Source organism: Talpa occidentalis, unplaced genomic scaffold (assembly GCF_014898055.3).
Source record: "Talpa occidentalis isolate TD23 unplaced genomic scaffold, MPIMG_talOcc4v2.1 talOcc4.8, whole genome shotgun sequence".
Taxonomy (NCBI): Eukaryota; Metazoa; Chordata; class Mammalia; order Eulipotyphla; family Talpidae; genus Talpa; species Talpa occidentalis.
Window position 1 is genome coordinate 10,904,109 of NW_023605194.1, and position 23,266 is coordinate 10,927,374.

The following is a 23,266-nucleotide window of genomic DNA, read 5'->3' on the forward strand; positions in this document are numbered from 1 at the left end:
TCGGAGCTGTTGTCTGGTGGCCGGCTGTTCCAATTTTAAGACTGTGAACAGGACTGCAGGTGGGCCTGTAATGCTGCCCAGCACTGTGCTACAGGCTCGGTGTACTCCCTCCCTCCCTCGACAGGTCCCCCTCTCCTCACCCTCGCTGATCGCCATTCACTGAACAAATAGAAACACTCACAGGCCTAGAACCTGCTTCACTCCAGGGTCATGGCTGGATAGGCTCCAAATACCACCCCCGCTAACGCGAGCCGAGCGAGAGCCCCACTTACGGTTCTCACAGTGCGGGCCCTCCCAGCCCGCCCGGCACTCGCAGCGGTAGCTCCCCATCTGCAGGATGCAGGCGCCCTGGTTCATGCACGGGCTGGGCTTGCAGAGGCTCACCGGCCGCTTGGCTTCTACGAGGGAGAATGTGTCCACCAGGCCCCGCCACAGCCAGCCTCAAGAGCCTCCTCCAAGGAAGCCCAGCCAGATGGGAAGCCACGAGCAGGGCTTCCTTGGGCCCTCGGGCAGTAGGTCAGCACACGGCTGCTGCTTCAGACGGTTTGGGCAGGTTAAGGGGACCCAACTTCCACCCAGATCTCCAAGGTGTATGAGGAGTCTTAGATGTACTCTATTTAACGTTATTACAGCCACATGCTTTTAAGAGGCAGAAAGGTCACCAGCAAGAGCCGGGGAGTCAGACTGGCCTGGCTGTGTCTGCTCCTAGCTCTGACCTCCACAAGCCAGGTCAGTGTCAACCTGGGGTCCTCAGACCCTTGGGGATCTATGGGCGTCCTAACAGTGGCGTCTGTTCAAACAAAGCACATAATTCTTAAATTTGTGTGCCTGATATTCTCTGCACCCTGGATGTCAAATGGAGACAGTGTGTGCCCTGCAGCGTTTCCCATGCATGCGGGGGTCGGCACAGAACCCGGCATGTAGAAAGCACCCCCAGCAGCTGGGAGGAGCTGCTGTCCTTGTCCTGATGTATGTGAGGCCCGGGCACTGGTCCCTGGAGGCAGCCCTGGGGGTGTGGATTCCCCACGCACCTGCACACAGCCACTCGATGAGCGCGTCCTGGTGGAACCGCAGGTCCTCGTAGGCAGCCACGTGGATCAGGGCATCTTGGGGGCCTGCAAGCCTCCGCAGCTCCCCCCTCAGGACAGGCCCCACACCCACCACCAAGAGAGAGACACCGTTGTTCCTCAGCTTCTGGGCAGGGCCAGCTGCATCCTCCACACCTGTCCCCCCTGTGAGCACCACCACGGCCTTGGGGACCCCAGGCCGGGCACCCCTCTGGACAGTCATCACCTTGTCGTGGATGTGCAGCAAGGCTGTGCCCACCGAGCCCGCCCCGCCCAGGTAGGGGGCCTGGCTCATGGCCCGCAGCACCGCTGCACGGGTCAGGTGGGCGTCCAGCCCGAAGGCCGTCTGGACCAGGCTGCCGTACACCACCAGGCCGATCTGCATCACGTCAGGGTTCACGTCAAACTGGAGGGCACAGCTTCTCACAAAGCTCTGCATCTGTGCAAAGTTTTCGGGGCCCACTGAGGCCGACGCGTCCAACATGAAGACCAGGTCCAGCGACTGTGTCCTGCAGCCTGTGGGAGCAAAGAGGGTGGGCCTTGGGGGGGCAGCTCCAGACAGCAAAGTGGGGGCTACTCTGGGTTAGGAAGAGCCCACAGCTGCTCATCTGCTGTCTGTCCGCTGTAGCTCCAGTACTCCCCCGCCCCTAGAATACTGACAGGACATACAAATGCTCAGCTGACCACACCCCTGGCCTCCCTGCTGGGATGGACATGAATTCCCATCAGATATGATACCCACCTCCCACCTCCATGGAGAAGAAATGGGGACCCTTCAGCTATGCCAGGCCATCTCGGGCCACAGGCCAGGCACCTGCCCACCCATGGGAATGGCTAATCCCAGGGGCAGTGTTCTCCCAAGCACCCTCCAGTGGTGGGTCATGAGATCAATTTTATGGTTGCACACGTCACAATGCAGTCAGAATGCATCCCAGGTGCAAAAAAAAGTTTTTCATAAAATGTTCCACACGTGTGAGTGTGTGCACACATGCATGCATGTACTGGGAATGCATCTTTCTGTGGACTGCCAAAAAGATGCTGGAAAGCACCTTTTCTAGAGCATGCTGTACCCTCAGAGCTCCTTGTTAACAAGAATTAGTAACGCAACTAACAGCAACACCCATGATTTTCTGAGTACATACTCTGTACAGTGTACATGTTTTAAGCCTCACAAATGCCCTTGGGGACGTGCTACAATTAGTCTCATTTTATTGACTACTACACTGAAGTTACGTGGCACGTGGTTCCAGCCCCTAGTGCAGGCCTTGGGTGGGGAGGACAGGCCTGCCCACTGCAGGCCTGCCCACTGCCCTGGCCATGGCAGGCTAGTCCACAGCTGGTACAGGCAGGGGAGCTCACCTGGCCGCAGTCGGCTGCACAGCTTCCTCTGCAGCTCTGGGATTTTGTTGAACAGGTCCTGTGGGCCAGTGTAGGCCATCACGTGCTTTGGGCTGCCCGTGACCTCCTCCAGCTCTGCCCGCACGGCCTCGCTGCCCACAGCCAACAGAAGCAGCTCTCGGGCCCTCGCATGATGCGCCGGGCCAGCCACTTCATCCTGGGAGCGTGACTCGGTGAGCAGGACCACCACTCTGCGTGGACGGTCCTCGCCTGTCCTGGTGGCGCTCCCGAAGCCTCGCTCCGCTGCCTGCTGTAAGGCGCTGCCCGTCAGGGTGGGGCCGCCGCTGTAGGGAAGGCCATCGAGGCTCCTGACCAGGTCTGGCACATCCCGGTACTCACCCACGGGCACTGCTACGACCAGCTCCCGGCTGTACCGAGCCACACCCACGCGGGCCCGAGAGTCCTCGCTCAGCGTGGCCTGCACGAAACGCTTCACGAAGGCCTTGGCCCGCAGGAAGCCCTCCAGAGTCGTGCCTGCCGAGCTGGCCAGCAGGAAAAGGACGTCGATTCTGCATTCCAGGCTCAGCTTCGGGGCTGCCAGAATCACAGCAGTGGTCACCCTGTGGCTACCTGGAGCATGCAGGTACCACCTGGGACACCCAGCCACGACGGGGGCCAGGAGAAACCTCCCCAGAAGAAACCTCCCCAGAAGGGAGATAGGCCCGGGAAACTGAGGCTTCAGGGATTTAGTGAGCAGAGCGGACAATCAGACAGAGCTGGCCATGGCGTGCTCCCTCCCTGCTCTCACTTAGGGTCTCCATCCAACCTCTTCTCAGTAAAAAACATGAAATCTGGGGCCTCCCTATTGGCTCAAGGGATTAAGTCTCAGCACTATCAAGCTATCACCAGCTACTGCAGCACAAGTTCAATCCCCGGCCAGGGAGCTGACCCACGTGGCGCAGCAGACCTCTCCGGTCTTGCCTGCTGCTCCCCTCAGCAGTGTATTTCACTAGATCCTCCTGTTCTGCTCCCTACTCTGTCTCTGGTGAATCCTCTCACCCACCCCTGCACCTCTGGTCTACACCCCAGTACTTATATGCATAAATAAATGTAAAAAAACTCCCCATGAAATCTATCTTCTTTTTTCTTATGATTAGTGCTTCTCATGTCCTGTTTGGCAAAACACCATTTACTTCCAGAAGCTTCACTGCTCTGCCTTTTACATTCACCTGGAATCGATTTTCATGTAGCTTGTGAGGCAGGGAGTCAAGCTTGATTTCTTCTACATACACCCCAGTGGACAGAGCACTATACTTTTTTTTTTTTATAGAGGCATGTTATTTATTTGTTTGTTTGTTTGTTTATACAAGCACTGGGTACAGTCAGAAGCGCAGGAGGGTGAGAGAATTCACCAGAGCCAGAGCGGGGAGCAGAGCAGGCAGAAGGACTGAAGTACACTGCTGAGGGGAGCAGCGGGCGGCAGGAGAGGTCTGCGCACCATGCGGGACCCTCCTCCGGTGGCCGGGGAGCAGCCGGGGATTGAACCAGCGCTGCAGAGGCCGCGGGGAGCTTCGCAACCCAGCGCTCAACTGCTGCGCCACCGGGGAGGCCCCAGAGCACTATACTTTTTAAAAAGTTATTAAACAAGCCCCTATTACCTTTTCAGCACTGAGCTAAGTACTTTACATACATAATCTTATTTCAAGCTCCCAATAACCCCAGGAGCTAAAGCCAATTGGAATCATCATTTCAAGTTATCCCTTCTCTCCTCCGGATCCCTCCCTATCCTATTCCTTAGCTCAGGATAGAAACCCTCAGCCTGTCCCATTTAGTCTAAAATTTACAGCAACATAAACGGTCTGTACATGCATCATTCAGTTTGGTCTTTCCTCCTACTTAAAAAAAAATCTTTATTTCTTATCTTCAAAAGCAAACAGTATTAAGACTCTTTTCTCCTCTCCATGGAAGAGGCGAGAAGAGACTCTGTCCTGAACCAGGACCCAGAGCTGGCTGCCCCCTGCAGCTGGGCTCTGCCATGGTGCAGTATTAAGCAGTGGTCACTCTACAGCCAGGGGCCACTGTCCTAGCCAGGGCCTCACCGCCTTAGTCACATGTGCAGGGAACATTCACAACTAGACCACAAGAGATGCCACATTAGGGGTGTTCTTGCAAAGTAGGCAGCTCTAAAACTCAAGGGCCAGTTTCTACCTTGTAGCTAGAAGGGCAGAGGTGAGAAGGGGAGCCTCGGCTCCTGCTCCCCAACAGCCGGTGGTGGCACTCCCAGCTTACATACCGCAGTTGGCCTCCCCTCCGAAGGCTGGTGGGCAGAGACAGTGGTAACTGTCCAGTCCTTCTGGAACACATGTGCCTCCATTCTGGCAAGGCTGTGAGTCACAAGGACCTAGCAGAGAGAGGCCCGTCAACAGTCGGGTACATCAGCCCAAAGGTGTGAGGCTGGCAGGACACCCTGTCCCACAGGGCCAGTCCCTTCCTTCACCACCAGGAAACTGGGTACTACACCTGTATGAGAGAAAGCAAGCAGAAAGCACCCGCCAGAGGAGGGGCTGTTGGTGGTGGTAGTGCGTGGTCAGGCCTGTGTGAACCACAGGCTCACCCAGAGGCGTCAGAGGGACATGGCTCCTGGCTTGGCACTGGGAACACACATGTGATGGGCTGAACGGTGTGCACCCCAAATTCCCATTAGAAGTCCTACCCCCAATAGCTTAGAAAGTGGCTGTATTTGGAGACAGGGCCTTCTAAGTTTCGCTGAGGCCACAGGCGAGAGGGCTGTGGTGACAGGTCATGGAGAGGCAGCCACCAGCAAGTTCAGGACAGAGGCTACGGAGGAAACCAGTCCTGCTGACGTCATGTCTTGGCTTGTGGCCTCCAGAGCTGTGAGGAAATGCGTTTCTGGGTTTAAGTCGACCACTCTGTAGGCTAGATCACGCTGTTTCCAAAACTGTAAGTCCCCAGGCTTAATGCCTGGGCAGAAACATGTCCGCTTTCAGTTTCTCCTGTGCTGCAGAAGCCAGCAAAGTTGGGGTTTTAAAACAGGCTGCCAAGAGGCCCCCTCACCCCAGCTCTGGCTAGGAGGGCCACTCTGTGTATAGATAAAGCCACCTGCTCTGCTCAGGGCTCTTTATCCCACCAGTAGTAGCAAATCCACAGGACTGACACCAACACTCGAGTGTGATTTCAATGCTCCCAGGCCAGAGGAATGCACCAGAGGCCTAGGTGAGGGGTACCGAGGGCCCCCTGGGGAACTGGGCTGAATGATGCTTCACGTTTGCTTGGGACTTTGTAGCTGGTGAAGCCCTTCCATGTACAGTATTATCCACTGAATCTTCAGGAGGATGCCACATATGATGCTGCCGATCCCACGGAGCAGGAAAATGGGGGTTCCAGACCTGAGGCAAACATCACCCTACTTTGTGAAGGAAAATGAGGCTCAGGTATCCAGCCCTGAGTTCTACACTGGATGCGAGGCTTTCCATCTGCAGGGCTGGTGCTCCAAGCACACATCCTCTCATCAATGCAAGAGGCGCTGCTAAGGCTGCTGATCCAAACCATCTCTCCATTCTCAGTAAAAACAATCCACTGGGCAAGTGAGGGAGGAGCACGGCCTGACCACCCTTTGCCCTAGAGGTGTACCCACCCCAGGAGTGCCAGGCCCTTTAGAAACCAGCCTAATCCCACAACCCAGGAAGAGCCAGGGCGGTCACAAGGCCAACTGTACCTGGGCAGGTTGTCCTGTAGCAAGTGGCAGGGTGGGTTAAGAAAACTTTCTTCCAGCTACAATCCAAGGAAACAAATGGTAGAGATCAAAGGTTTACCAGGAAGTGTATTTAAAATACTAAAAGCTGAAATAAGATTCCAGTACAGAAGTGGACCAGGAAAATGCCAGCTGTTTTTTCTTGACTCTCTCCCAGCTTTCATGTGCACACACACTAGGGATTGCTTCAGACTACCCAGAGCCAATGAAAAGATAAGGTAAGTTGGCCGTCCTGTCAGAAGTCAGCGACATGTGTCATGTCTGCATGGTGGGGACGGCTTTCTATTACGAGTGAGTCTCTGGGGGCAGCAATGCAGTGGGCGTGGGCAGTGCTTGGGGGTGCTGCTGGGCACTGAGCGACTAGACTCAGGCTGTGTGATCCCGCAGTCACTTTCCTTCTCTGGCCCTCAGTTCTCTTTTCTAAAGAGCGCCCATCTGTAATTTTAAACAACTTGGAGCCTCGAAGGAGAGAAAGGAGACTGAGTGGCGAGGGCATCAAGCCTCCCCCCATACTAGCCCCCCTTCTTTTCACCCCAGTTGGACACACAAGCATCCATTAAGAGGCTTCGCAGCTCAAGAGGAGGCACAAATCACTCTCCATGACCTCAGAGGCCTGCCGAGCACTGACATCCTGGGAGAGCACGGCGCCTCTGCTCCTGGTGGCTTCTGCGCGCCAGGTGTCTCCACCATCCCCTCAAATCCACCGCTCCCTGAAGTTATCTCCCTCTTCCAGAAGGGACATGGCTCAGAGGGCTGAATGGTGTTGCCCAAAGCCACATGGTTACTAGAACGGAGCAAAGCTGGATCCAGATGCCCCCATCCAATGCCAACCCCCTTTCTGGGCCTCATCTTGAGCTTTCCAGGTCTTGGGGTGCTGCTGCAGCAAGGGCAGCTCCCACCCCTCCTCATGGGCAGAGTACCCTCCCCTAGGGGACAGCAGCTCCAGGGATGGCCTCACCTAAGGATTCCCCACTTGGGGCCTTGCAAAAAAAGTTCTCAAGTTTTCCAAAGAGCACTTCTTCCCGCCCTATGGGGCTGGGGCTGCCTATCCCGGGAGCAGGCTAACGGGGCTCACTCTAGGGCAGGGTCTTGTCAGGGGCAAAAACATCCACTTGGGATAAAAGCCAAGTCAATTAAGAACTCAAGGAGTCGCTAAAATCCAAAGTTTGCCAAACTGCCAGGTCATTAGAGAAATCTTCCACCTCTCCATTTGACTCTGAGTGACCTCATAAAACCACAAATCCTCGCCCAGAAAGTTCCTCAGGTCCCACCCTTCCCCACCCAGGCCTGCCTGCTGGCACAGACACCGGCCAAGGGTTGGCCTGGATCTGAACTGGGCTCGTCCAGCACCTCCTTCAGATCTGGACTCAGATCCCCATTCCCTGCAAGGCCTTTCTGCCACTGCAGCCGCACCCCAACTGCCACCCACCCCGTTCTGCCCGCCCTGCATTCTTCTTCTCTACCGCACTATCGCCACCCGGTGGTTCGCTGTAGGCATTCACTGTGCTCACTGCTGCCCCCGCCCCGCACTAACAAGTTCCTGCTGATGCCCCAGCATCTGGGTCCGTGCCCAGAGCACAGGCGACCCTCAGGGAGTGTCTCTAGAATGAGGGAATCGACACAGACCTAGTTCTCAGAGTTAAGACTAGGGTGTGTTAACTTGACAGCCCAGGGAGGGTGGAGGCAGCTACTACACTCAAGTCCCGTGTGGCTGTAGAAACAGGCAGTGGGCGGGCGAGCTGTGCAGCCTGACACTGATGCAACAACGTTCAGCAGCTGGCCTGCAGTCTCAGCAAAGCCACAGAGTGGAACCCACCGGCCTCTCCTGGGGCTTCCAGCTCTCAAAGCCTCCTCCACCCCTGCTACCCCGTTCCCAGGTAACTTCTCATGATTGCTCCAACAGGCCCTTCTCTAGGACACCCCAGGGAGGACAGGCCCCTCCTGGCACTTGGGCTTCCTGTCCAATGGCATCTCGATTCCACCAGCTTCTTGGGGGCAGCAACTGCCTGGGCACTTAGGACTGTTCCCTGGGGAACAGAGAATTACCTCCATACTTGAAAGCTCAGGTTCTGGAGAGAACCCCCAGGGGCCTCTGACATAGTACAAAGCCCCATTCCTCTAACCTATGCGGGGGCACACCCTTGATGCCAAGCTGGCCTTTGACCCTGTGGCAGCCCAGCACGACCCTCATGGCTCCTTGGCCAGCCCATGTCATTGCTGTGCTTCTGCTCTGATCTCACTGTCAGGGCAGGCCAAGGGGCCAAGACGCAGCTCGTGAAATGCCACCCAGGCATCCAGAAAGGAGCGAGAGTGGAGCATCAGTTGCTGAGCAGAGGCACTGGACAGGAGGTGCTTTGGATAGAGCACCGAGGGATGGTCCCAGGGTCTTGAGGGAGTGGCTGCCAGCTGGGCAGCGGGTGACCTTAACTGCCTGAGGCTGCCAGAGCCACTGCAGTTGGAATTCACTAAAGGATTTGAGGCCTCTTGCCTCAAAAGCCCCTGTAGATGTGGAAATTGTCAATGTTATGAAAGGAACTCACGATCAGACCACTGTCTCGAGCACGTGGCTGCCCCACAATGCTAGCGCCTGGCTCTCTTCCTCGTCTTCCAGCTGTGGTCTCTTTCCTGCCACCTCTGCTCCCCTGCAGCGCTGGACAGTATATCGATGTGACTCACCCTCCCAGATCGCTGGGCCTCCCAGGCCTCCCTGGTCCCTGGCTAAGGTCTCTAATAGTTGTTCTTTGCAGCTTATGAGCACTCAGCCTTGAGGGCCTCTTCCCCACCCAGGCTCTGACTCCAGACAAACCTGGAGAAGGGGCAGAGTGTGGTCAGCACAGCGTAGGTCCCCCGGGATCCTCTCCAGCACAGGGCGTGGCCAGCATGTTCCCTGATGGTCTCTAGCGTCTTGCGCTCACAGGGGTGAGGCTGGACCCTGCAGGCTGTGTCCACAGCACGACCAACAAAGATGGGGTTAAGGCGCTTTCCCCCACCATGGTGCCGCCGCCCTCAGCCCCGCTCCCTCCTGCCCTGCTCAAGGCTGACCACACCAGGAGGTGTCTGCTTTGGCCCCTGCAGGGCAGCCAGCCACATGGGCCCTCTGCACAGGCCCTGCCCTCCCCCACCACCCCCTTGTCCTGTGCACACATGCATGTGTTAGCACTGAACATCACCCTGGCTCATGGGTGGACCCCTGACAAAGAGGACTGAGGATCTCACCCCAAGCTGAAGCCTCCCTGGGCACACCAAGGTGGAGGAGCTGGCTTGGTGCTTCTTCCTGAGCAGGGCCCTTAGACCTGGGTCCCAAGTCCTGAGCCCCTCCACACCCCCAGACCAGTTCAGCCCTCCCAGTTGAGCCACTCACAGGGCCTGACCCAGGGAGGCAGAGCAGTGCAGAGCAAACCCAGGGCGGAGGCTGCTTGCCTCCAATCCTCTCTCCTCCCTCCCTGGGGAGACTCCTGAGTCCTGACCTCAGGAAACCGTCCATTCCCACACCCGCTTCCACATGGGAAAGGTCCCTCCTCCCAAGTCCCAAGGTCTTACCTGGGCTGGCGGTGGTGCAGAGGGCAGAGTTGGCAAGAGCACTGAAGAAGCCATTGGCAGCATCCTCCACCTGCTCAGCCATGAGCACATGCTGCTCCCAGGGCTCGCTGGCCAGCATCTGCAGCTCCTCCCACCTGCCCCCGGGTCCCAGCGGGGAAGTTACAATGGCTCATTGCCTCATGCCACCCTCCTTCTGCCCCCCCCATCTCTTGGGTATGGCCTCCTATGGATGGCTCCACCACCCCAATGATCAGAAGCCACCAGGTTGCAACATCATCTATCTAGGATGCAGGAAAGGTCTAAGTGAGCCATAGGCAGACTGCAACCACTCCCTGGCTGTTGTGATGTTCCTAGAACATCCTATAGCCTCAGGGACTTTGCACCTGCCATCTGCTTGCCTTACCTGCTCCTTTCTCTGATTTCCAAAAAGTTGGTTCTTCACTTATTCATCTGCTTGAAAATCAGCTCCTCAAAGAAGCCACGACAGACCTCCCTATCTCAAAGAGTGATCCTCTCTATTCCCTATCACTCTGTAACCTCTCACCCTACATTGTCTTTCCAGCTGTGATTCTGTTACTTATTCATTCCCTTGTTGATTTTCTAGTTCCTCTCCTAGAATGGAATCTCCCTGAGGGCAGGCTTGAGCTCCATGTGTGGCTGTTTCTCTCTCCCAAGAACCTAGAATAGTGTGTGGCTTTAGGGAAACAACCTGTATTTATTGAGACAATAAATATACTAGATTTATAAAGAAGTTTCTAGGTACGATGCCCAGACCAGAGTCATTTCACTTAATGCCCACAAGTAGGGGCCCACAGATGTCACCTCCAGCTTTGGGGTTGGGAACACTGAGGACCTGCGTACCCCTTTTTTCTTAGGAGGCATGTTCCAGCATTTAGAGAAATGTAGCTATTGGGGGGGGGCAACCAGCCAGACCCCACCCTCTGCCCTCATGAGAAGGGCAATGGTTCAGATTAATCAGACTCATTTCTGGGATGACTCAGCTCAAAACAGGGACAGGAGTCTTATCCCTCCAGCTGGAGCTGGGAAGAGGTGACCTGGGTGCTGCTGCAGTCACAGCTCCAGCTTGCCAAGAGCCAGGCTGCAAGAAAGACACCAGCAAGGGGACTCCCTGCAGATCCTGACCTCTACTCACCCTGAAGGGCCCCTCACCCACCTGGTGGAATTAGATGAACCCACAAACTTCATTCCTAAACTTGAATTGAGTTTCTGGCATTTATAACCAATTAAATATAATGCAAACTCTCATGCTTCCAAAAACTTGGATCTTCCTGGGCTCCAGCAATAAAGAAGAAAATGAAGAAATGATGGCCCCAGGAGGCCCAGGTGGGTTTCCCAGCTCCCCTCTCCTCCTCCCAGCAGACACAGAGGGCTGCCCCGAGTTCTTACCTGGGAAAGCGGACCCCCACAGCAAACACGGTGACACCTCTTTCCTTCAGCTGCTTGGCTGGCAGTGCCACCTGCCCTTGGGACCTCCCGTCAGTGACGATGACGAGGATCTGGGGCACGGAGGCATTTCTGCCCCCGGGGAACCCTTTCTGCAGCTGCTTCAGAGCCAGGCCTGTCTCTGTGCGTCCTCCTCTGCACACACCCACAAAGGAAAAGAGCATCAGTGATGCAGAGAGGAAGCTGGGACAGGCACGTTGCCCCTGCAGAGCTCCCTGGCGACTCCAGCGTGAGCCACGCCTCCCACCTCTGCTCCCAGACAATGAGATGAGGGTTTCCTGTGGACTTAAGAGGCACCTGCATGTCTCTTAAGGCACCTCATGTCATGATGTCATTTTGTGTGTGTGCGCATGTGCGTGTGCGCGCACATGTTTTGCTTTCTCCCCCCCAGTGATGCCTCTGGCTGACGACTCTCATCACGCAATGCTCACCCCCTTCCTATATATCATTCCCTCCTTGTTATGACTCAGCGCCTCCCTGGGGCGGGAAAGCAGACAACTGAGCTCACTGAGGCTCCGGGAGAGTGAAGCACAGGGCTCTGCTGTGAGGGCCTGATGAGGCTCACGTCTGTGATCAGGCCTTTCTGGTCCACTTCCAAGTTCAGGGTTGGGTGCAGGGAGGCCAAACTATGGGGCCGCTTTCAGATCAGGGCAGGTCACGGGGTCCCCTCTTGACAGGATGCTAACGGCCCTCTAACCGGTAGGCGGACGGTTCTCTCACAGCCCGGTCAGATGGGTCATGGACCAAGCTCAGAATCCCAGCACACTATCTCCACTCCGTCGGGAGTCGGGAGGCTTACACAGGCCGCCTCAGAGGGAGGAGGGCTGCTGGGTGCCAGCAGGCAGGGAACAATGACTCATGACAAGGGTTTTAGGCAAACCTTTCAGTGGGCAACCGGTTACACAGACAAATGTGAGCTACAGCGTGGAGGCCGATGGAATGACTGCAATGTGAACCCCACAGAGAGAAAGCCCCGCAAGATCACGGTTCAGAAACACTGACTGCTCACGCGAGAGCTGGGGTGGGCACACTCACACCCAGCCAGCGCCGAGTACAAATTAAGGCAATGTCTACCTATGACCCAGCCTTCCTGGAAGACACTAGTCATGCCTGTAGAGTGAACACATCCACCAAGAGGCTGGGGGTGGTGGTGGGGTGTGTATGTGTGTGTGTGTGCACACACGTGTGTGTGTGTTTTACTTTAACAATAAGAATGTGGGACCTCCCCGGTGGCGCAGCGGTTGAGCACTGGGTTGCAAAGCTGCCCGCAGCCTCTGCAGCGCCAGTTCAATCCCTGGCCTCCAGGCGAGGGTCCCACATGGCGCGCAGACCTCTCGTGCCGCCCACTGCTCCCCTCAGCAGTGTATTTCGTCAATCTGCCTGTTCTGCTCCCCACTCTGGCTCTGGTGAATTCTCTCACCCTCCTGTACTTCTGACTGTACCCAGTGCTTGTGTAAATAAATAAATAAATAAATCTAAAAAAAAAACCCACAACAACAAAAAAACAATAAGAATGTGTCTCCCTATTAATCTCACATGGGTCTTCCTGCCCAGACATCTCTTCCTGGTTTGCTCTACCTCCCTGTTCCTGAATGCCATCCTTACAACTGCAGTAATAATAATAATATTACCTAATATTAATTACTAGATGGGACATCCCTGCTCAGGGAACAGCCATCGTAACTACTATTTACTATTCCAAGATGTCTATCTGTTGGATCAGTCTCAAATTCCAGTGAGTGTGAAAACCCCTCAGCACCTCTGGTGGTGGCAACCTCCGCACAGGAATATGCCTCTGGAAAAAGATCTCCATCCCTCCCCAGAAGAGGACTGGAGGAAACACAAGCAGCAAAGCACCAGGTCCTATTTCATGGGTGTGAAATGAGCAGGAGGCTATAAAATCACCGCTGTTGCTGTCATTAGCTACGCAAACATGGTGGCACTGTGTTGGCAGCTCCACCATCCTCTGCCAGCCTCCAGGAGGAACAGTGAGGCTCACAGGAGGAGGCTCCTTCTCACAGAAGCAGCAGCAAAAGCATCCTGAATCAAGATGAACGGGAAACCATCCCAATAAACACAGTTCGGATCCAAAACAGACAAAATCCTCCAGGAGACTTAATGTAAACTGATCCCCTTCTCAGAGTCCAAACCCCTCGCAGGTGTGCCTGGGCCTGAAAAGCTGCATTTTAAATCAGGGCTCCCTCCCGCTGGATCCCAGAGGTTCTGATGCAGGTAGAAGGTGGACCAGACTTTGAAAAACAAGAAAATTCACTGCAGGAAGCCAGCTGTTGATTACAGGTTTTTTCTTTTTAAAGCAAGAGGCAAAAATCCTGGGGTCAACCTAAATGTGTCCTTTCAAGGGAATGTTTAAATACATTGTGATGCCTCAGTTCACTGGCTTATTAGAAAACCATTAAGAGGGATCACCACAAAAATATTTAATGCAACCTTAGGCGAAATAATATTAAGTGGAAAAAAGAGTGAACAAAATGCATTGTAATTATAGCTATTCCAAAGTCATTTTTAAATGTCACAGTGGTTTGAAGGACACCAGCAAAGTCTATAAAAGGCTTTGTGCTAAGGTAAAGTGGGGAGAGCTACTGCTATAGACATCTATAAATAGGAAAACTCTGATAAAGCATAGATGGGGTCCAAAAAATCCAATTGCCGAGATCTAAGAGGACTGTTACAGTGAGATTAATGAAGTGACCGCGCGAGTCTGCAGAGCCAGCTGGCTGGAAAATTTGAGAGTCAAATACTATCACACTTCATCTGATTTTACGTTATCATGGGGTATAAAATTGGAAGTTTTGCTAATATTTTTTAAACTTCTTATTGCAAGGCAGCAGTAATTTAGCTGTCAGGGTGGTGTTCCAGCATCACCAAACACCCCGTTAGGGGACCACTGAATGGTGAAGCATGGAATTAGACTTTCCATGGGGAACTTAATGTAGTGGACCCAGAGTGAGTCTCAGTGGTGCACACCTGAACTTACATAATGTTATAATGCGATGTTACTTCAATTAAACAGCACCCTTTTAGGCCATCACCTTGGTTTGGAGAGGCGAATGTTCTGGGCTTTGGATAGAGATGTCTTAATCAGCCCAGCATTCACTACAAAGAAGGGTGAAAAGGCCTGGGGGCGGCCATCACGCCCACTTGGCCCATGTTCTGCTGCCCTGATTAATAATAGCATTTTAACGGTTAGTGTCCTTGGTGACCCTACAACGGTGGCCAAAAATCAGTCACTGCCTCCTTGCCTTGTTTGTTGTCAACTAGAGTTGTCCTAGGATACACAACTGCTAGTCACACAGCCCCCAAAGAAGAGCTGATCTTGTTTAGACACATGAAAAGGCTTCTTTCTCTACCTACCCCCCCACCATGCCTGGCCTCGTCTGCCACATTCTTGATGTATCTCTGGTGTCATGTCATGAATAACGCTCTCAAACCCTCAGTTATAATTTTCAACACAGCTGAAGAGAGTCAACAACTTATTTAGGGGCTGGGAGGGAAGGAGAGGGAGGTGGGTAGAGGCGGGAGAGGACAGCTGGGTGGGGTGGGGTGTTACTGGACTAGCACTGAGACCATGCTTGTATATCTTTTTTTTTTATTATTTATACAAGAGCCGGGGTACAGGCCAGATGAGCAGGAGGGTGAGAGGATTCACCAGAGACAGAGTGGGGAACAGAACAGGAAGACTGAAGAAATACACTGCTGAGGGGAGCAGCGGGCGAGACAGGAGAGGTCTGCTTGCCATGTGGGTTGCTCCGAAGCTGGTGGGGATTGAACCGGCACTGTAGAGGCTGCAGACAGCTTCACAGCATTGCGCTCAACCACCAGCGCCACCAGGGATGTCCCCCATTTGTATATCTTTTTTTAATTTGTGTATCTTCTTTGGAGAAATATCTATTTAAAAGATTTGGGGGGATCATGAAATGTCTAAAAAAAGATTATAGTAATGACTAACTCTGAAAATATACTCAAAACCACTAACTAGTACATGTTAAATGTGTGAACTTTATGATATGTAAGTTTTCTCTCAATAAAGCTTTTATAAAATAGTGTGTCTAATAGTCACAGGACAGGGAGGCAGTGGGGAGAGAACTTTTTAAAGTGCAGACACTAAGTATCACTGCCCACAGAGTGATTCAGCATACCCAGGAGGGTGTGGGTTCCTGCCTCTTCAGCACACTTCTCAGGCACTTCCAGCCAGATCTTCTGGCCAAAGAGCTCATATTGATGCCTGCTGCTCTGTGTGTCTGAGCCTAAGACAAAGATGGACTCACAGCTGTGACTTCTCTAAAAGGAAACCATTCTTGGTCGGGAGACTCCTAGGGAATAAGGAAAGGTGTGTGCATGTGTGTGCGTGTGTGCCATATATGTGTCTATATATATGTGTATGTATCTATATATATCTATATCTATATCTATATCTATATCTATATATATATAGAGAGAGAGAGAGAGTGTGTGTAACATTAATGTGCTTATTCCCTTTGTACCTTTGTGTATTTGACTTGCTCCTCCTTCTTCCCAGGGCACCCATAGGCAGAGGAAAGAGTTGGGATAAAAAGCTGAGCAGAAGTCCCTGGGGCCCCTGAAGCTCCTGCTATGCGCTGTGGGGAGACTTGGGCTTCTTTAAAGTACTGGTGGGCCTATGGAGGCCTGAGAGTGGCAAAGGGACCTCCAAACTCAGGGTTTTCCCATCAATTAAGGGAGACAGCTGTGGACACTAGAACCAGGGGCAGCAAAGACCGGAGGGGTTCAGAGGTTACAGCAGCAAGTGAATCATCTTTTGTGTTTAAAACCTATCCATCTAGACATACACATATAATACACATATAAAATATCTAAACCAAAACACATGTCTATACCCATATATATGTGTATCCGCACATCTGCTGATTTGCAGTGCTATGACCCCCACTACATACATGCTTTATAGGGTATATGTATGTACGAGCACATAAAAAGCTAATCATCATTTTTAAAGCATTTTCAAAAAACAGAAAGCATTCTCCAAAAAGGGGGCACTTACCTTTTTAGAAGACAGAAAGGAGGCCTCAAGAAGTGTGGTAAATGGTCCCAGCTACTAGACACCAGGTACAGAACTGGGAGGACCCCCTGTTCTTTCTACCACCCCACGTTCTCAACCTGTCTGGACCTTTAGCAGCTATTGCCCCAGGGAACTGGGACAGGTCATTGGCCCCAGCAAGTCTTTAGCTTTCTTTAAAGCTTGAATTCGCATTCCCCAAAGACATGTTCATGTTCTAACAAGGGGCAGCCTGGAGAAGGGATGTCTCATCACCCACCGATGCAGCTGGGGTCCTAGAGCAGCCCACAGCCTTACTGGGGCCAATGACCTGCTTCAAGGGAACGAATTTAAGAACAGCCAGCTAATCCGAACCATGGCAGTTTCTGCTGCACGTACTTGAAAATCATCCTCTTGATTTTTGTCTTCACTTCCTGCTGGGTTGAAGACGAATCCAGAGCAAACTCCAGACGAGGGGTGGAACTGAACTGGAATGCGCCCACTCGGACCTGCAGCAGGAGAGAGCGGGCCCAGGGCTGAGTGTGGTCAAGTCAGGGCCTCCCTAGTGGTGCAGCAGGTTGAGCGCACCACTGTGAAGTGGTCCACAGCCTCTGCAGCACGGGTTCGATTCCTGGCTGGCCAGGGAGAAACCCCCATGGCATGGCAGACCTCTCCTGCCCCACTGGCTGCTTCCCTCAGCAGTGTCTTCCATCCATCTGCCTGTTCTGTTCCCCACTCTATCTCTAGTGAATCTTCTCACCCTCCCGCGCCCCTGACTATACTCCAATTCTTGTATAAATAAATCTTTTTAAAAAACCACAACTGACAATCTTAAAAAAAAAAAAACAACAACAAAACACCCTCAAGAGGAAAGACAGGACAGGAGCGAACCAGAACCGATTTCCCCAGTCTCCCTGAAAGAAGATTTCAGAGGCCAGGGGAGGCTGGAAGGAAACAGTCAGCCTGTACTGCTCATGGGCAACCGCCAAGTTTATCTTCTTGGCCCACACTCTGACATCACCCCCCACCTCAGCTGAGCCTGGGCATCCTTGGGGCGGGGTCTTTGCTTGTCTTTGCCAAATGCCTCTCAGGTGCAGGCAGTTTTAAGCAATCTCACACCTCATTTCACCTAATCCCCACATGGCCGCTGGAGAAACGAAAATGTGGAGAAGATACACATGCAGCCCGGGCCTCGTAAGAAAGGGAGCCGGCCACTGGGCCTTGTGCTTCCGTCTTATCAGGGCGCCATTAGACTCCTGGCCCAGCAGGGTCAGGGTGGGTGTCACAAAGCTGACCACGGTCGCTGTAACCAGTGAGCAGACAGATGAAAAAGTCAAAGACCCCAAGACCAAGGAAGCATTCTCTACAGATAGAGGTCCTTTTCTATCACAGCAACGCCCTACAAATGTACCCACTTGAAGCCAGAGTGAGTCAGATCCAAGGAGAACACCCTATGACCCAGACCTTCCTTATCATACTCAAGTCCTTGCCTAGGGGAGTCTGGCTGCCACTTTTTGAATGTGACGTATGACCAGGCATGATGCAGCCAGGGTACAGGGTCACCCTAGTTCCCTGACCACAGTCCACCCCGCCCCTCACTTGTGCTTAAACAGAAGCTGGCTAATTAAACCTTGGTAAATCCTTATGAAGGAATTGTAGGGTAAAGAAAATATCAGGCTTTTCTGCCCTTCCGCCATCAGGATAGATGATGGATCCTTGTCCTGAATGCATGCCTGATGGCGGACACCTGGAATAGGGTGTGGGCCTAGGTAGATGGGATTCAGCTGAGCTAAGACTGTGCTTTTAAGGGCGGCGTCACGGGGACGCCAGCAGCAGCAGCAGCAGCAGCAGCCGCAGCCGCAGCCGCAGCCGCAGCCGCAGCCGCAGCCGCAGCCGCAGCCGCAGCCGAAGCCGCAGCCGAAGCCGAAGCTGAAGGAGCAGCAGTAGAAGCAGCAGAACGAACGCCAGAGAGCCCAGATAGAGTAAAGACTTGCTGGGGGCTGGGAGGCCTGCCAGCCTCCCAGCCCCCCAGCCAGCACCCCTGCCTGCCATATGCCTGGTGAACCCCAAATAAAAAACCTGCAAAACTACTGAGGACTCTGACTCCTCCTTTACCCGGTCTGCATGGGATCAGAAAACCTGCACTGTGCCCGTTCCTGCCTTTACAGGAATATTAACCATATTTAATTATACCATATATTATTTAAAAACAAATATATATATATATAGTATATACAGGTATAGAAAGACCTACAAGATAATGTGAAGAGAAAAAAGATAATAAATAGAACAGTACGTATAGCATTGTATAAGGAGGAGGAAAATTAGAATTATATTCAAACTGCCTGTATTTTTGGGAAGCAATTTTGGAAGGACGCTCAAGAGAGCCAGTAGGGGGACTGGGTGTGGGTGTGAGGTCTTTTCATTGTCTTTTTATTGAAACATGGAAACAAATTACCTAGTGAATAGGAAAAAAAAATTCCTTGAGACCAACAGTTGGGTGTATTTTCTTGGGCTAAACAGGAAGGATACAACTTCAAAACAAAATGGAAACAGCTTGTTAAGGCATTTAATCTAATTGGTGGTTTTGGAGCAAAACAGTTGCCTTTTATCTGCAGTTCACAGTATTCTCAGAAGCCAGCCCCCAGTTCTCTCCTGGCTCTGGCTGGGGCCAGGACTCCCACCTCACCGCTTTTAAGTATTGAGAGACTTCAAACACCTTCAAGTTACCTCAACAACCACATCCATAAAAAGCCTTAATTTATAGCTACTTGAACATTTCTTCCCGGGAAACTAAAGCTATAGAAAGTAGAATTTTTTCAAAAAGGAAATAAAATAAGGTGCAAGGCAAACCCCTTTGTGCACGGAGACAAGAAGACACCAAAATGCAGCAGCCAAATTGTCACACCTGATGCCACAAATGGCTGAAGCTCTGGAAATAGCCCTCAAAGCAAAAACCCTTCAATAGCATTCCCTCTAGGTCTGAGAACTTTGGGGGTCCCCCCGTGCTCCCTGGAATAGACACCCAGTTCCTTCATGCAACATGCCTTGCTTTTCTCAGGCTAAGCCCAAATATGGAGCTCCCAACACTAACATCTGCCCAATCAATAAAATAGCGACTCTGCATCCTCTTATATGAAAATGATCACCAGCCTCCCTGACGTGGAAGCTTCTAGGCCTCTCACGGTCCTGGCTCCCTGAGCTGGGCACTGTCTGGTTTGTCAACCTCTAACCTGAAAAACAGCCTCAAGAACTCAATGCCATGTTCTCCCCACCGTCTAGCGACACTGAGATTAAATCCTCTGAAATCTGAGGGCCTGAGGGTGTCGACAGCTGGTCCTCAAAACACCAGCCATGCAGTATCTTGTCATGATTTTCTAACTCTGTCTTTGAGGATGCTGAAGTCCATTAGTGCTGCCCTCCCTCCAGCCCCCACTCTGTCACTGTCACTTTGCCAGTTGTCTACTTGCTATGTGATAGCAGGGTGTGAATTCTGAGAACTGAGTGTCATCACCTCCTCTGAGCTCTGAACTAGCCACTGAGAGCGACAAATGCAAGAGCCCCAGCTCTTCCACTCAGCTCTCTCCTGAGACTACTGTGTGACCTTCAGCAATCACTTAGCCTCTCTGAGCTTGTCCTCACATCTGCGAAACATTCACTAATAATCCATAGCGCTCTTCTCTCCCAACTTGCCATACAGGCCCATTTCAGGGCACCCAACATCAATGCCAAGGTCAACAGTGTTGACCTTTATGGCTCCTCCTCCATGAATAAGTAGTGAAACTTCATAGAGATTCACTTCCTATTAAAAGCAAGTCCTGGGGCCTCCCTGGTGGTGCAGGAGGTTGAGTGCAGCGCTGTGAAGCTGTCTGCAGCCTCTGCAATGGGGGTTCCATCCCGGCCGGCTGCGGAGCTACCCACATGGCATGGCAGACCTCTCTTGTCTTGCCTGCTGCTCCCCTCAGCAGTGTATTTCAGTCAGTCTGCCTTCTGTTCCCCACTCTGTCTCTGGTGAGTCCTCTCACCCTCTGCACATCTGGCCTGTACCCCAGTTCTTTTGTAAATAAACATTAAAAAAAAAAAGCAAGTCTTGGGTCAAAGGGAATGGAATCAGCCTTCCCCAGTGCTGGCCCATTCAGTGGGTTGACATCATGGTCAGAATTTTCAGGATGTTCAAGATTAGATGGAATATTAATGCCACGGTGTCTTCACATAGCAGTGCGAGGCTGCCTGAGGTCCAGGGCAATGTGTTCACTTGTCCAAAATAACATGACATTCTGGAGAAAACCTAGCCCTTCTGCAAAATCACTTTTGCTCCTAGATCCTAGAGGTTTTTCTAGGATTAACCAGGAATGTCATCTTAGAAAACCTCTTCCTTCCTTAATCTGTAGGCAAATAGTCTTTAATTCCAATAATTATGGCTTTCCAGACCCAAACCCCCTAAACATTTTATTTGATTTTTGAATAGGTTCATGAGGTTCAAAATGCAAAAAGTATAAAAAAAAAAGGCGTCTCCTCTTCTACCCACTGTCCACCCCCTCCCCCGACAAGAAAGCGCTCCTCCTAGCCTCTGAAAATCCCTCTGGAGTTTCTCCATGCATACACAAGACAAATATCGACTCTATTCACCTCCCTCTATTTTTCGTAAAAAGCAGCATACCAGTTACACCTTACTTTTTACACTTGGTTTGTTTGGGTGTCTTTTCAGATCATATACTGTCCTTGTTCACCTGCTGGGGGTCTCAGTACATGCAGGCACAGGGCACTGGATTTACCTGTGCCTTAGGATGGGCATTTGGGTTGCCTGAAATCTTTTTTGAGTAAAAACAACAAGGCGATGGGTAACTGTGCATGTGCGTTATTTTGCACCTGTGGGAGTGTCTGCAGAATAAATGGCTGGGCCAAAGGGTCCAAGTGTTTGTAGTTTTGACAGTTACTGCCAGATTTTGTCCTTGCACCCCACCATGGCTGGCATCACCCCGCCCCCTTTGCCTTCCAATCCCACAAGCCCACAAATACCCTTTTGTGTAAGGCGGGATTTCCGTCTCTTGCCACCAGAGAGGACAAAGCTTGCACTCACCCTGCTGGGGCTGACGTCCAGGGCATCACAGATTGTGATGGCGAAGTGCTTGGATCTTTCAAAGCTGCCTTTCCCAATGCTGTGAGAGCCGTCCAACAGAAACAGGATGTCCAGAGCCGCCGAGCACCGCATCACTAGGGGAGAGGGGCAGAATGGGTGACAACCGGCTTCCCCAGTAGTCCGGTCCCAAGACTTCCACCTTGGGGTGGGTCACACTGCTGCCTCTCTGAGCACAAAGGGGGAGGTAACCACTGGCTGCCGGTGGCAGCCATTCTGTGCCCATTGGGAGGCTCGAGTTCAACAGCACTGAGCCTTAGAGAGAGTTGCTGCTGGGCCAGTGAGGACACTGAGGAGCCCAGGGCTTCACTGTCAGTGCAGGCCACAGCCAGGCACCCGAGTACCTGGGGTTGCATCACCCAAGGGTTCAAGTTATAAGAGCCAGCAAGTCCCACATGCCAGGTACAAGCCAGTATGGCTTGAAATGCTTGTTTTATTCATTCATTTTAATTCCATAATTACTAGGTTTTCTTTTTAACAGTTTTGTAGCGATATCACTCACATAGACTACAATCCACCCACATGACATACAATTCCGTGGGTTTTAGTATATTCCCAGATACAGCCTGTTGTCACTACAGTCAATTTTAGAGCATTTTCTATCCCTTGAAAAGAAACACCATCCACGTTAGTATCAGCTCCCTAGACCCGCATTCCTACTACTAGCCCTAAGTAGATTTAGGGTTTTTACTTCTACCAAAGCAAAGAGGAAAGCAAGGCACAGGGGAATTCAGTAACTTTCTTTTTTTTTTTTGTGGGACCCTCGCCGGCGGCCGGGGAACAAATCCGCGCTGCAGAGGCTGCGGGCAGCCTCACAGCCCAGCACTCAACCGCTGCACCACCAGGGGAGGCCTGGAATTCAGTAACTTTCTTAAGACCTAAGTATCAGTGACAGAGGCAGGAATCAGACCCAGGCTGTCTGGCTCCAGAGGCTGCCACACACCTCATCATGAAGATACAAGATGGCAAAGGTCAGGGGAGCAGCAGCAAGATGGCACCACCCAGAAGGCAGTAAATGAGGGGGATTCTTCCAGAGAGAAATATAAGAGGCATTCAGGGCTACCTGAGGAGACCATCATCACAGCAGAAAATCCCCAAATGCAAGTCAAGAAATTCAGCAGCACAGACTTCCCCAGGAGAGGGACTTGGTCAGGCCCCTGTTTAGGGAAATTAACTGACTACAGTGTGACAGCAAGATGGGAGCAGAGTCGAAATTGTACAGAGCAGCTGGTGTCCCTTGAGTTCACTTCAAAGAGGCTAAAGTGGGTATTTGGAGGGGTGACTAAAACATGAGCTTACTTTTGCTGGCAGTTGAGATCTTCCCAATGGTCTCCCTGCTCACATGGACTTCCTGCAGAGGGAGGGCTGGGAGCACTAGGAGAGAAAACCCCAGAAGCAGTCATTACAAGACAGCAAAGGAAGAGGGCTCAGCCTCCACAGTGTGAGACCAGACACACAGGTGGGAAGAGAAAGCAGCGATGAGTTTGATGACATTGCTCGAGAATTCAGCAGATGGAGAACATAAAGAAACTCCCAGTTACCCCACTTTTATCGGTATGTTTGTATTCAAATTTGGGTATTTTGAAGAGAAAAATTGAAAATACACACAGAAAGAGGCTGATGAGTCTTCCCTGGTTGAATGTAATAACTAGAGCTGGCACTCGGAAAGGAAATCACTAGAACTTGCCAACTCGTGGGCCTGCTGCAGTCCTTCCCTTAACACAGTGCTGCTGCCAGGAGCCCAGAGGTTCCCCACAGTACATTCCCACCTGTCCTCGGAGGAGCCAAGCCCAGCCCCTGCACACAGCAGGTGGGCACGAAGGTTTCCTGGATGTGTTCAGGAGTCACTGGCAAAGGGCCAGAGACTTGAAGCATTGTCAAGACCAGAATCATCAAAGAACAGAAAAGACTGCTCC

The 23,266-nt window shown here is 52.2% G+C and overlaps 1 protein-coding gene across 3 annotated transcripts in view; it reads right to left on the reverse strand.

Annotated features, from left to right (window-relative positions):
- VWA2 (von Willebrand factor A domain containing 2) overlaps positions 1-23,266 on the reverse strand; it is a 32,653-nt gene that overhangs the window by 429 nt on the left and 8,958 nt on the right. For all 3 annotated transcript variants that reach the window (XM_037496788.2, XM_037496787.1, XM_037496785.1), the window contains exons 3-13: positions 22,650-22,724; positions 21,294-21,427; positions 16,613-16,722; positions 11,125-11,316; positions 9,718-9,851; positions 8,984-9,116; positions 6,142-6,197; positions 4,699-4,806; positions 2,427-2,999; positions 1,032-1,583; positions 273-398 (exon numbers count right to left, since the gene is read on the reverse strand). In XM_037496788.2, coding sequence (XP_037352685.1) covers positions 273-398; positions 1,032-1,583; positions 2,427-2,999; positions 4,699-4,806; positions 6,142-6,197; positions 8,984-9,116; positions 9,718-9,851; positions 11,125-11,316; positions 16,613-16,722; positions 21,294-21,427; positions 22,650-22,724 — 2,193 coding nt within the window. The remainder of the gene's footprint in view (positions 1-272; positions 399-1,031; positions 1,584-2,426; positions 3,000-4,698; positions 4,807-6,141; positions 6,198-8,983; positions 9,117-9,717; positions 9,852-11,124; positions 11,317-16,612; positions 16,723-21,293; positions 21,428-22,649; positions 22,725-23,266) is intronic.